The 14,241-nt window shown below is 44.0% G+C and overlaps 2 protein-coding genes across 2 annotated transcripts in view; both read left to right on the forward strand.

Annotated features, from left to right (window-relative positions):
- Positions 1-7,961, forward strand: LOC104936917 (protein NLRC3). The gene is made up of 6 exons (XM_027275519.1): positions 1-133; positions 658-907; positions 1,014-1,169; positions 2,851-2,929; positions 5,728-5,956; positions 6,122-7,961. The coding sequence occupies exons 2-6, from the start codon at positions 837-839 to the stop codon at positions 7,642-7,644; spliced, it is 2,058 nt and encodes a 685-aa protein (XP_027131320.1). The 5' UTR covers positions 1-133; positions 658-836; the 3' UTR covers positions 7,645-7,961.
- A 2,326-nt stretch (positions 7,962-10,287) lies between these two features.
- LOC109142582 (cystatin-F) overlaps positions 10,288-14,241 on the forward strand; it is a 6,384-nt gene continuing 2,430 nt past the window's right edge. The window contains exons 1-3 of the mRNA XM_019276747.2: positions 10,288-10,426; positions 10,995-11,173; positions 12,402-12,518. Coding sequence (XP_019132292.1) covers positions 10,369-10,426; positions 10,995-11,173; positions 12,402-12,518 — 354 coding nt within the window. The 5' untranslated portion in view covers positions 10,288-10,368. The remainder of the gene's footprint in view (positions 10,427-10,994; positions 11,174-12,401; positions 12,519-14,241) is intronic.

Below are 14,241 nucleotides of genomic sequence, written 5' to 3' on the forward strand. Positions count from 1 at the left end.
ACACACACACTGACTGACACACCCAGTTTCGTTTCGTTTTGTTCTGTCGTAACAAGACAACTGGACTTCATTCACTCTGATTCAACCCACCGAGCCGAGCCTGACCCGCACCTTCGTCACGGGATTAACGTCGGTAGGTAAATGTTAAATCAACATGATGTAACGTTAACTAACGTCATCATCACGGTGTCTCTGTCATTCGTACGTCTGTTCTCACACTATGAACTTTTGGGCTCGGGTCGGGAGAAGTATGTAACGCTTTACGGCACTAGAGTCACACAGCAGCAACTATTTCAGACATTCTGGTTAGCTCATGTTAGCTCAGTCTGTTAGCTGCTGTTAGCTCAGTCTGTTAGCAGCTGTTAGCTCATGTTAGCTCAGTTTGTTAGCTGCTGTTAGCTCAGTCTGTTAGCTGCTGTTAGCTAATGTTAGCTCAGTCTGTTAGCTGCTGTTAGCTCATGTTAGCTCAGTCTGTTAGCTGCTGTTAGCTGCTGTTAGCTCAGTTTGTTAGCTGCTGTTAGCTCAGTCTGTTAGCTGCTGTTAGCTCATGTTAGCTCAGTCTGTTAGCCTAATGAAAGAGGATCAGCTGATGTTTTCCAGCAGAATCGATGTAAGGGTTGATTGAGTGAGCTTTCAGCTCTGCTGTGTTCTCCTCAGATGAAGTCTGCTGGGCTGCTCGGTGGAAAAAGAGGAAGAGAAAGGAGAAGTGATGTCCTCCTAAAAAAAGACGCCATGTTTTCCTGTCGTCTGCGTCTTTCCTGTCCTGGTGTTGAGCTGAAGGAGCTGTTTCCTCCAATCACAGCTCTCGGCAGTGTGTGTGGAGCTGTGAACTCGCCATGGATCAGTGTGAGGACGCAGAGGACGGTCCCTCTAAGACCGCTGTGTGTGGAGGACATGAAGCTCAGAGGTGAGGGAGGGGCTCACTGTCCACGACTTCTTCTGCACCATCACCATTCACACTCAACGCTGTGTGTGTGTGTGTGTGTGTGTGTGTGTGTGTGTCTGTGATGAAGCTCAGTGAAGCAGAAAACACCAGACTCTCCTGGACCTGTACCAGAACCTGGACCTGGACCAGAACCTGAACCTGGACCTGGACTCAGCTGTGTGTCTGTGCAAAGTGATGCATCAATGGAGCTTCCTCTTGTTTTCAGAAAGTCTGCTGATGCAAGGTAAGTCCTGCAATCTGATTGGTCCACTCGATGTTTAGGACTCTGCCGTTTCCATGGTAATAACTGTCAGAGCTGGAGCAAAAAACAGTCGACTACAAGAAACAAATGAATCTTGTGATGTGATTACACAACAACAGACACTGAACTGGCAGCAGCAGAGGATGACGAGTGTGTACAAGGTTCACATCCAGTCAGCTGTTGGAGCTGGTCTGACCGGTCTGTGGGCTGACCCTGACATGCAGCCATGCATACTCAGATGAACAGTGATGTCTGTTCATACAGCTTATCTTCTTGAACGTATCTCACACATACAATAGAAACATGTTGGTGTCACAGTCTGTCATGTGTCTACGTCACGCAGAGCTGACCCCCTGATAACATCAGAACTATGCTACATGTGGACTGAGCCTGTAGAAACTGTTCACCTGAGCTGAATCAAATTTAGACTAATTGTGGAAAATTAGTGTGTTAAAATTAGTGTCATGTCCAAAAACTCAAGATCGATGTAATCATTTCCAAAATTCACAAATATATCTAATGAAATATTCAGTCCAGATCAGTCCACCTTTAGTCTTTAACAACATTTTCTCTGTGTCCACTAAACGTTTTGGACACAAACAAGGTACACACCTGTATTAACGAGGTACATACACCTTTTTAACGAGGTACACACACCTTTATTAACAAGGTACACACACCTGTATTAACGAGGTACATTCCTGTATTAGGTACACACACCTGTATTAACGAGGTACAAACACCTTTTTTAACGAGGTACACACACCTGTATTAACAAGGTACACACACCTGTATTAACGAGGTACACACACCTTTATTAACGAGGTACACACCTTTATTAACAAGGTACACACACCTTTATTAACGAGGTACACACACCTTTATTAACGAGGTACACACCTTTATTAACAAGGTACACACACCTGTATTAACGAGGTACACACACCTTTATCAACGAGGTACACACCTTTATTAACGAGGTACACACCTGTATTAACAAGGTACACACACCTGTATTAACGAGGTACACACATCTGTATTAACAAGGTACACACATCTGTATTAACAAGGTACACACACCTGTATTAACGAGGTACACACACCTTTATTAACGAGGTCCACACCTTTATTAACAAGGTACACACACCTGTATTAACGAGGTACATTCCTGTATTAGGTACACACACCTGTATTAACGAGGTACACACACCTGTGTTAACGAGGTACACACACCTGTATTAACGAGGTACACACACCTGTATTAACGAGGTACACACACCTTTATTAACAAGGTACACACACCTGTATTAACGAGGTACACACCTGCATTAACGAAGACCTGTGGGTGGTAGGCTTCCTTCAGACAGTCACCGGTCTCCTCAGGAGCTTCTGAACTTGGCTGGCCTACACCGGGTACTAGGGGCTGGTTAACTATAGCAGCTAACAATGCTCCATATTGTGGTTAATACATGTACCAGTATCAATAAAGGAGGCAGTGTGAAAAGGAATAGATCCACATTTTACATTCTGATTCACTGTTCACATCCAGACAACATTTTATGGACCTTTACCTTGTGTTTGTCTCTGTGTGGACAGGCATAATGTGAGCTCATTCTTCATGATTCCTCCACAGAGTGGACCAGGATTCATGATTCCTCCACAGAGTGGACCAGGAGAGCTCAGAGGTTCCCAGGGGTCAGTCTGCCCAGCAGCATCAAACACACCTGGACTCCATATTTATGGTCTGTACATGGACAACAACTGTTCTTACATCTATTCTGTTCACAGTCATAGAGCGCCTTTTTTATTGTCACTATACACATGTACAATGAGATTAAAAGCCAGCTCCAGTAACAGTGCAAAAATTAAAAAATATAAAACTATAACTATAAAAATATACGATATAAACATGGGCAAAGAAAAGGAGGTAAGGTGCACAGTCCTGAGGAGTGTTACATATATATTGCACATTGGTAAGTATTGCACAGTAGGTAAGGTTTTTGACAGAGTCCATGTGTCCATGTATGAGTCCGTGCATGTGAGAGTTCAGGGTGGATATTGAAGAAGTTGTTTTTGAGTCTGTTTGTTTTAGTCCTGATGCACCTGTAGCGCCTCCCTGAGGAGAGGGCAACCAATGATCTTCTGAGCTGCCTTTACAGCTCTCTGGAGCCTCTCCCTGTCTGCAGCAGTGCAGCTGCTGTACCATACTGTGATACAGTATGTCAGCAGGCTCTCGATGGATGGGCTGTAGAAGGTCAGCAGCAGGTCACGATATGCAAACTGGTGAGGGTTGAAGTCTGGGAGATAGTCCTTGATGTGCTGAAGAACTAGTTTCTCGAAGCATTCCGTGATTACCGGAGTGAGGGCCATCGGACGGTAATCGTTCAAGCTGGTGATGGGAGATTTCTTCGGCACTGGGATTATTGTTGTTGATTTTAAGCAGAGTGTGCCTAGGTCAGGGAAAGGTAAAGGTGGGGGTGAGTTGCTAAGCACACGCTCTGAGCACCTTGCCAGGTACTCCGTCTGAGCCGGCAGCTTTCTTGGGGTTTACTGCCAGCAACACCTGTCTGACATCGTGCTCCTGTACAGTGAGTGGAGTGGTGCGGGAGCCGGGTGGGGGTGGGCAGGGCTGGAGCAGATGAGGCTGCTGAGATGTGGCGTACTCAGGTCTTCTGTAGATGCATCACAGCCTCTGAAGTTTGTGATGTCTTGTATGTGTGGGGGGTAGGGCTGGGTATCGGTACTCGATACTTTTCAGGTATCGACCGAAACAACCCGGTACCAAGTAGTATCGAAACTGCGCCTGTCAGACGATACCTGCAATCGGTTCTTTTTTACCCAGATCAAGAAAAAATGACTGTTTCTATGGTTTTGCTTGCAGCCAATCACCACAAGCGTTCTTCAATTCAATGTGCCGTGTGATTGGTCCACCAATTGTTTGTATGGCGGTAGAGCGGGTTCAAGCCGTGCAAAGTTGGCTGGTTATCATTACAAGATGCTGGTGACATTTACGCAACCGATTGCTTTCTTTTCACATGATTAATATTGAATCAAGCTGAAAAAAAGTATTGAATGAAGTACTCAGTTGGTATCTGTATCGTTTTAAGGGTACTGGTATCGGTACTGGTATCGAAAAATTTTAAATGATACCCAGCCCTAGTGGGGGGAGGTTCCTGTCTGTGGAGTCTCCAGCTCAAACCCTTTAAAAAAATTTCTTGCGTAGGAAGTTCAGGATAGAACTGTTCGACGACTTAGGACGGGACAGTAGATCTTGGCTCAGGCTGTGGTCAGATGGTGTGGAGAACTGCTGACCTGGACTGGTGATATTGTCAAGTGGTGGAAAGATCACTTTCACACTGGGGAGCTCAGGAACCCGACCAATACTGTCCTCTGTAGAGGAGGAAGGGTCTGAAGACACGGGGAAGCCTCGCCTCTATATGTCTGGCAGAGGTTTCCAAGGTTTGTCATGAAGCTCCTTGGGGGCAAGGCACTAGGTGTGGATGAAGGCTGAAGGCTTTGGACATTGTTGGGCTGTCTTGGATGATACACCTTTTCAATGTCACATGGAGGACGGGATCAGTACCTGTGGAATGGCAGAGGTAGTCGTTCCCATTTTCAGAGAGGGGGACTAGAGGTGTGCTCAGACTGCTCAGCCTGCCAGGGGAAGTTTATTCCAAGGTGCTGGAAAGGAGGCTTAAGCTGATTGTTGAACCTCAGAGTCAGGAGGAGCAATGCAGATTCTGTCCTGGCCGTTGAATAACAGACCAGCTTTTTATCCTTGCAGGGGTGGTGGAGGTCATGAGAGTTTGACAGTCTAGTCATGTGTTTTGTGGTCTTAGAAAAGTCCTCCGAGGGATCATGTGGAGAATACTGAGGTAACATGGGGGTACCGGGACATTGTTGTGAGACTTGTCCATGTCCATGTCTCTGAACCTCTTCATGATATTCATGGACAGAATCTCAAGGAGCAGCCAGAATGAGGACAGTGTCTGGTATAGAAACCTAAGAATTGTGTCGCTCCTTTTTGCAGACGATGTGGTTCTGTTGGCTTCATTGCACCGATGAACGGTGGAGTTCCTGCTCCAAGTGAAGGAGTTTAAGTATCTCTGATCTTGTTTCCGATTGATGTGATTGGTGCAGCACGATAATGCAGACACTGAGCTGTTGTGAGGTAGAATAAGCTGCAACATTCCAACCCTCACCTTTGGTCATGAGTCTTGGGTAGTGACAGAAAGAATGAGGTTCAAATACAAATGGCCAAAATGAGCCAGATAGGAGTCAGATGAGGTGATTCGGGTATCTGATTAGGATCCTCCTGGGCTCCTCTTTCTTTGGAGTATTGGCAGGAGACCCCGGGGCAGACCCAGAACTCACTGGGCCTTTGCAGCCCATCTGGTCTGGGAACTCCTCGGGATCCCCCAGGAGACACCGCAATGTGTTGCTGAGGAAAGGAATGTCTGGAACACCTTGCTAAACCTGCTGCCACTGCAACCCAATCCTGGATAAGATTCATATAATATTCATATATATTCTGTTCCAGCTGCTGGAGGAGAACATTGTCACTTTTGTGAAGAACGAGCTGAAGAGGATCCAGAAGGGTCTGAGTTCAGATGAGCCAGGATGCTTAGAGAGTCAGAGGGAGGATGAGGAGGTGTTGGACGGTGAGGATGAAGAGCAGAGGAGGAGCAGCAGAGAGTCATTTCTGAAGATCACACTGCACTTCCTGAGGAGAATGAAGCAGGAGGAGCTGGCTGACTGTCTGCAGAGCAGTAAGAGGATTTCTCTAAAGATTTAACATGATGGATGAATGAGACGTTTACTGATGTCTCAACAGATGGACACTAATATGTTTACATGGATTCTTTAGGGGAATTACATTGTCATATTTTCTTCATGAATCACTGAATGATCTTATTTGTTGTGTCTTCATTCAGGAAGTCATTCTGGAGTTTGTCAGCGTGAACTTAAATCTAACCTGAAGAAGAAGTTCCAGTGTGTGTTTGAGGGGATTGCTAAAACAGGAAACCCAACCCTTCTGAACCAGATCTACACAGAGCTCTACATCACAGAGGGAGGGACTGCAGAGGTCAATGATGAACATGAGGTCAGACAGATTGAAACAGCATCCAGGAAACCAGACAGACCAGAAACAACAATCAGACAAGAAGACATCTTTAAAGCCTCACCTGGAAGAGATGAACCAATCAGAACAGTGATGACAAAGGGAGTGGCTGGCATTGGGAAAACAGTCTTAACACAGAAGTTCACTCTGGACTGGGCTGAAGACAAAGCCAACCAGGACATACAGTTCACATTTCCATTCACTTTCAGAGAGCTGAATGTGCTGAAAGAGAAACAGTTCAGCTTGGTGGAACTTGTTCATCACTTCTTCACTGAAACCAAAGAAGCAGGAATCTGCAGGTTTCAAGACTTCCAGGTTGTGTTCATCTTTGACGGTCTGGATGAGTGTCGACTTCCTCTGGACTTCCACAACACTGAGATCCTGACTGATGTTACAGAGTCCACCTCAGTGGATGTGCTGCTGACAAACCTCATCAGGGGGAAACTGCTTCCCTCTGCTCGCCTCTGGATAACCACAAGACCTGCAGCAGCCAATCAGATCCCTCCTGACTGTGTTGACATGGTGACAGAGGTCAGAGGGTTCACTGACCCACAGAAGGACGAGTACTTCAAGAAGAGATTCAGAGATGAGGAGCAGGCCAGCAGAATCATCTCCCACATCAAGACATCACGAAGCCTCCACATCATGTGCCACATCCCAGTCTTCTGCTGGATCTCTGCTACAGTTCTGGAGGATCTGTTGAAGACCAGAGAGGGAGGAGAGCTGCCCAAGACCCTGACTGAGATGTACATCCACTTCCTGGTGGTTCAGTCCAAAGTGAAGAACATCAAGTATGATGGAGGAGCTGGGTCAGATCCACACTGGAGTCCAGAGAGCAGGAAGATGATTGAGTCTCTGGGAAAACTGGCTTTTGAGCAGCTGCAGAAAGGAAACCTGATCTTCTATGAATCAGACCTGACAGAGTGTGGCATCGATATCAGAGCAGCCTCAGTGTACTCAGGAGTGTTCACACAGATCTTTAAAGAGGAGAGAGGACTGTACCAGGACCAGGTGTTCTGCTTCGTCCATCTGAGTGTTCAGGAGTTTCTGGCTGCTCTTCATGTCCATCTGACCTTCATCAACTCTGGAGTCAATCTGCTGTCAGAAGAACAAGAGAAATCTGCAGAGACACACTTCTACCAGAGTGCTGTGGACAAGGCCTTACAGAGTCCAAATGGACACCTGGACTTGTTCCTCCGCTTCCTCCTGGGACTTTCACTGCAGACCAATCAGATTCTCCCACGAGGTCTGCTGACACAGGCAGGAAGTAGCTCACAGACCAATCAGAAAACAGTCGAGTACATCAAGAAGAAGAGTGAAGAGACTCCGGAATAGATGGTTCAGTAGAGCTGTGATTCTCTGTTAGCCTGGCTACAGATTGATATATTATATTGCCTTCTTCTTACAGTTTATTTGTTGATTTAGACAGGAATATTTAGATTTTTTCTACCATGTGACCACTGTGTTTCATCTCTGGGTATCATAGAGAGGTCATGATGTGTTTAGCCTAGCACAGACACTGGAAGCAGGAGGAAACTGTTAGACTTATGCCATCAAAAGACAAAGAAACATACACTTTCTGCCCAGCTCCAAAACAAACAGAGCTGCTCTGTGATTGTTTTGTTCTTCTTCTTTGCTGATAAAAATTAAATGTCATATTTTCACTGAGTTTGAATTTGTTTGTGTATCATTTTGGCTTCTGCTCACAGCCCAGGAGGTTTCAAAGTTTTTAGCTTGTAGCCATCAATTCAAATCAAATAAATTTTATTTGTATAGCCCAAAGTCACAAAGTACATTTGCCTCGGAGGCTTTCCAATCTGTACAGGGAGTGACACCCTCTGTCCTTAGACCCTCGGTTCGAGTGAGGAAAAACTTGCCCACAAAAAACCTGGAAAAAAGGTGGAAACCTCAGGAAGAGCCACAGAGGAGGGATCCCTCTCCCGGGCCATGGGAGCATCATTGCTTTGGTAGAGTGTGGATGGTTTGTGGTAAAATGTAGTTCAGGCATTCATTGTCTCCTCAAGGCTACTGAAAAGAAGAAATGCTCTTGTGAACAATTGTTAGCTAAGCTATGAAAATCAGTTCAGTGTTAATGCTATACTGAGTGACTAGCTAACATCACTAATGGTTATCTAAGACAGAAACACCACATACAAAACAATATTAATGTTTTGTAATGTGTGTGATGTTTACTAATCCCCTCAGTGTCTTAGTTCGTCACTAATTGAACAAACCTCTGTAGAGCTGACCACCCTCCTCATTAACCTGTTTTTCTTCTTTTAGTAGTCAGCTAGGCTATCTGACCAGGTAAAGACATTAAGATGTGTTAAAAACACTATAAATAAAATGGTGACCAGTGAGGTTGGAGGTGAAGCTAACATGACATGAAGTAAAAAGTTCGAGTGAGACTGCTCAGAGTGTTAAGTTCACAGAGATGTGGACCGCAGAGTCAGTCAGTCAGTCAGTGTCTCTCACACTCTCACACACACAAATGGTGAGTGAAAACAAAAATTACTTTAATTTCAAAAACCAAGGAAACTAAACTAGGCAGACTGGTGAGGCAGGGAGCAGGCTGGTGAGAGGGGTTCTTCTGGAGCTGGCGCACAGGTGAATAGCATGAAGAGGAAGAGCAAGGAATAATCCAACAAAGGGCAGGAGTGAGGGCCAGGCTTATGAGGTGGAGGTAATGGGCTGAGTGGGAACAGGTGAGCCACTGCTGCTACTGGGAGGAGCAAGCCACACCCCCTGCAACACACCAGCTCTGCAGGAGAACAGAAATAGGAGGGGGAAACAGAAAGAGCAGAAAACACAACAACCAAGACATAATAAACTGAACCATAACACAGAGGATGTGAAGAACACAAGAAGCATGCCACGAAACAGACACAAAAGAAAGAAATGAATCACTCAAGTGTTCTCAGTGCAGCAGCTGCTTCCTTAAATTAATTAAACTTAAATGAGCTAGAAGGGAAACAAGGTTGTCAGACAGAGACAATCATCCTAACTGTCAACTGGTTTAGCAGAGGTCCAGAGGCAATATAACAAGAAAATGACTCTTCAGGTGGCATTCTTCAGCAGTTCAGTTTGGATTGATGTAAATGAATATGTTACATTGAAGGATCCTTCAAGGAGTCTCAGGTGGATGAGGGGTCAGGCTGATGAGTAGTGATGGGCAGATCGATCCATATATAGATATTATCGATACCAAGTCGATATTGGTATCGGATCGATACTAGCCTGGTGAGATCGATTTTTTACTTTAAGTTCCGCTCTTGTTTGCAATGCTGCGGTTTCGGCAAAGAGGAAACAGCCAGGTCGCCGGACTCGCTGCTCCTGTATCATCACAGAGCAGGCACACTTTGCTCCCCCTCCCCCCTCTTGTGTTTAGATGTTGCGCCGTCACGTCAGTCATGTGACGTGACTTAGACATGCAAACAAACAAGCAAGTTGCTGGCTCAGGTTCATCAGCACACACAGTGCGTGCCTACAACAGAAGAATGGCAGAGAGGAAGAGAAGTGCCGTGTGGCTGTATTTTCAAGCCGAAAACGGTCATGAAAATTAATTGAGATTTAGCAATTTTAGCAATGACGCATCCACCTTATTTTTTAAAAAGTATCGGTATCAGTATCAACGATACTGGCCCGTATCTACTTGGTATCTGATCGATACCAAAATATGCAGTATCGCACACCACTACTGATGAGGGTTAGGGTTGGACGAGGACCATGATCTGTCTGTACAGGGGTCAAACCAGGACCAGGATCTGTGTGTATGGGGGTCAGACCAGGATCTATGTATATACCAGACCAGAGCAGGTATAAACAAAAATCTGTCAGGTGACTAAGATCACCTGTCCATGATCACCTGACCAGAATCATCTATCTGCTGATCTGCAATGCTGACAGTGTTTGAACCTTTAGCCTGCAGGATGACTCACAGGAAGTGTTTCACTGACAGGAAGTGACATCACACAGATGCAACAGTTTGTTCCTGCTAGTGTGAAAAGAGCTGGTCTGTGGTCAGAGTGTTGCTGCTTCACAGGAAACACAGACTGCATCATGGGAGTAAAGACGCTGTTGCCTGTTGTTCTGCTCGTCGCTCTGCTCGATGTTCTGGGTAAAAAAATACATCCTTTTCCTTGAGGAGTTTAAAAGTTTAAATGTTTGAAATACTCTGGTTCAGTTCTGGTTCCTGTGACTCATTATCAAACATTTAAGCACCTTTAGATCCACTTCCTTCTATTCATCTTTTCTCACAGCACTTCTTTGTTTCTGAACAAACTGTCAGTCTTCAATGGAAACTTCTTCTTCAGCCGATTTATGTATTAAAACAAACAATACTGTTTTTTCTTACTTTGATCTCTGAACCATATGTGTTTTTTACAGATGAGCTGTCACTTATCACTTATCTAAGTGCAGGGAAGGAGGAAGTTGACTAAGGCTTGCTCAACAGTAATTAGAACACAGAGTGAAAAGGGGTGGGACTTATAAAGGACTTGTATAAACTGTTAGGTCATTTAATTTTAGACTTGATTTGCAAAGAAACTAAAGTTGTCAGATATACACTGAAGTAAAAAAAAAAAAATTACTGAAGTGCTCAAGTAAATGTACTTTAGAAACAAACACAAAGATCACAACAAACTTTAAGGTCAAAGGTCATCAGCGACGTCTGTCTTCTCTTACAGAGGTGGCATTGGTGGCAGGCAGACATCATGGCACCTCCATGCCTGGCTCTCCATTCAACATCTCGAAGAATGATAGCTGCCTGAAGCAGCTCGTCCTCATCGCTGCCTACTCCTTCAACAATCAATCAAATGACGCCTTCCTTTTCAAAGCCTCTGTCATCCATAGAGCTCAGCGGCAGGTACATCACAAAAAACACATAATTGTATCTGTGTGGTCAAAGGTTGTTGTCTGGTCGACAGATTCTTTGGCAAGTCATTGGGCTACAGCTAACCACTAATTAATGGCTGCTAACTTAATTGGTTAACTTATCTTAATTAGTTAGCAGGCCTGTCTGGGTCTTCATACCCAGTCTGGGTAGACACTGACATTAGCTGATAGTGCTGGCTGCAATGCACAGCAGTGGGGGTGTAACAGACACTGATTATTGTCTACTGTAAATGGCAATCTATATCAGCGACAAGTCCTTTCCTATCTGGCTGATTTTACAGGCAACATGTAGAAATAAGGAAGTAAACAGAACTCCTGTTTCTTTCTTTAATGTTTTATACTTTATTTTCATTTGTTTCTGTGGCAACTCATCTGTCACTGTGGGTACTTGCAATGGATACACACCAGACCGGGAACCGTTTCCCAACTTCTTTATTTATTCTGGACATACAACACACTGTTCAGCCATTTACCGGCCACACCTCCCTCTGCTGCCTGGGGTCTGTGGTGGCTGCCGTCCGTGTGTGTGTTTGCTTCAGCCCTCCCCCTGGTCCAGCACACTACTGTGTTAAGAAGGGAGAGTGATTAGCTAACTGGATGCAGCTGCGCCAGTCACTCTCACCTTTTGTTTCTCGTCCTCAGATTAGTGTGCCTCCAGTTTCAGGAGTGATTTTCAGTTTAGCATTTTCTTTATTAGATTAGGTTATCCTCCAGCTGGAGCATCTTTTGTTTGAGTCAGAGTTTTCTTAATCATAGATAGTTTGAGTAGTACTTCCTCCAACTGGAGCATTTATTATTTTGATACCTTTCATAGCCAGTTTATTTGCTCTCCTTAGAGCTGTAGTTTTCATAGCTTTAGGAGGTTTCATAGCCCTTTTTGTTTGATCACTTTGTAAGAGGTGAACCATGCTGCCATTTAATAAAGCCTGCTGTTTTTTCACATCATCTCTGCGCCTGTGTCCTAGTCTGGTTCCTGACATGCACAGAGTATACAAAACAGACACAGAACAGGAAGGGCAGGGAAACGCCAGGAAAACACAGCAAAATAGACAAATCTAGCAAATCCTTATAATTATAATGAGTATGGTCTGGACCTGCTCTGTATGGAAAGAAATAACTTTTGTTATGATTTAGCACAATATAAATGAAAAGAAGTAAAATTCAATTTAATTTACTCAGTTACTCTTTGTGTGTTTCAGGTGGTTCGGGGGATACGGTACATCATAGACCTGGATCTTTCCAGAACTGTGTGCCGTAAACAAAACAGTATTGATCTGTCAAACTGTGACTTCCAGTCCGACAGTCGTCTGAACCAGGTAAGTGAGAACAGGTGACCCTGATAACTGATTAGCTGTAACAATTATCAGTTATGAATGAGTCTGATGAGAAGAGTGTTTTGAATATGAAGTTCATTAGATGGATTTGTATTTTAATAGCTTTTATTTTTTTAAATACCACTTTATAGAAACAGTTTCTCAAAAAAAAACAAAGTTTCTTCCCACAGGCTGTCACTGATCAACAGCTAAAACCAGACAGTGCCAGTAACATTACTTTGTGCAATAACCTGAAAATCTGTGCTATACCTGTACATTTAGCTTGCTGTGTGTGTGTATGTGTATATGTATGTGTGTATATATATATATATATATATATTATCTATAAGGCCGTCAATCGATTAAAAAAAATTAACTAATTAATCGCAAACATTTCTGTAATTAATCGCGATAATCATCAATAAATAAAATGCATTTTTCTGAGACTGAAGCTTATAATGAATATTTATTTATGTAAAATGATAAAATTAATGTAGAATAACACAGAGAAAGTATATTTAAATCATTCATTTTATTGGCTTAGGTGCACAATGCACAGTGCAAATGAAAAAAGCCAGAATGAGGAAATATACTGACGAGTGCCACAGCTCCGTAGTGGGGGGGGGGGGGGGGGGGAAGACTGGGATGGTTTTGTTTTGAGGTGATATGTTAAAGTCGTGTTACTTCTGTGGAATTTAAATTCGGATTTGCAAACTGTGCAAATTGCCTTGTTTTTGTCCAACGAGCCGTCGGGCAACTTTTTAAAATGAAATGTTCCCCCTAAAAGTCCTTATCCATCTTTAAGCCATAGACTCTGCTTTAGTTAGGATAGATCATAGACATAGACAAAAGTTTGGACACACCTTCTCATTTAATGTTTTTTCTTTATTTTTAGGACTATTTAAATTGCAGATTCTCACTGAAGGCATCAGAGCTATGAATGAACACATATGAAATTATGTAGTGAACAAAAAAGTGTGAAATTACTCAAAACATGTGTTATATTTTAGATTCTTCAAAATAGCCACCCTTTGCTTTGATTACTGCTTGGCACACTCTTGGCATTCTCGCGATGAGCTTCATGAGGTAGTCACCTGAAATGGTTTTCCAATAGATGCTGAGCACTTGTTGGCCCTTTTGCCTTCACTCTGTGGTCCATCTCATCCCAAACCATCTTGATTGGGTTTAGGTCAGGTGACTGTGGAGGCCAGGTCATCTGGCACAGCACCCCATCACTCTCCTTCTTGGTCAAATAGCCCTTACACAGCCTGGAGGTGTGTTTGGGGTCATTGTCCTGTTGAAAAATAAATGATGGTCCAACTAAACGCAAACCGGACAGGATGGCATGTTGCTGCAGGATGCTGTGGTAGCCATGCTGGTTCAGTGTGCCTTCAATTTTTAAGAAATCCCCAACAGTGTCATCAGCAAAGCACCCCCACACCATCACGCCTCCTCCTCCATGCTTCACGGTGGGAATCATGCATGTAGAGAGCATCCGTTCACCTTTACTGCATCGCACAAAGACACAGCGGATGGAACCAAAGATCTCAAATTTGGACTCATCAGAAATGTCCATTCCTTGTGCTTCTTGGCCCAAACAAATCTCTTCTGCTTGTTGCATTTCCTTAGCAGTGGTTTCTTAGCAGCTTTTTGACCATAAAGGCCTGATTCGCCTTCGTCTCCTTTGAACAGTTGATGTAGAGATGTGTCTACTAGAACACCGGGT

Source organism: Larimichthys crocea, unplaced genomic scaffold (assembly GCF_000972845.2).
Source record: "Larimichthys crocea isolate SSNF unplaced genomic scaffold, L_crocea_2.0 scaffold143, whole genome shotgun sequence".
In the NCBI taxonomy this organism is placed as follows: Eukaryota; Metazoa; Chordata; class Actinopteri; family Sciaenidae; genus Larimichthys; species Larimichthys crocea.

Bases quoted from the DNA above. Each gene is read 5' to 3' on its own strand.
- LOC104936917 (XM_027275519.1), top strand. From the start codon at position 837: ATGGATCAGTGTGAGGACGCAGAGGACGGTCCCTCTAAGACCGCTGTG. The intron at 1,170-2,850 runs GTAAGTCCTGCA...ATTCCTCCACAG, and splicing joins AGAAAGTCTGCTGATGCAAG to AGTGGACCAGGAGAGCTCAG. The intron at 2,930-5,727 runs GTCTGTACATGG...ATTCTGTTCCAG, and splicing joins ACCTGGACTCCATATTTATG to CTGCTGGAGGAGAACATTGT.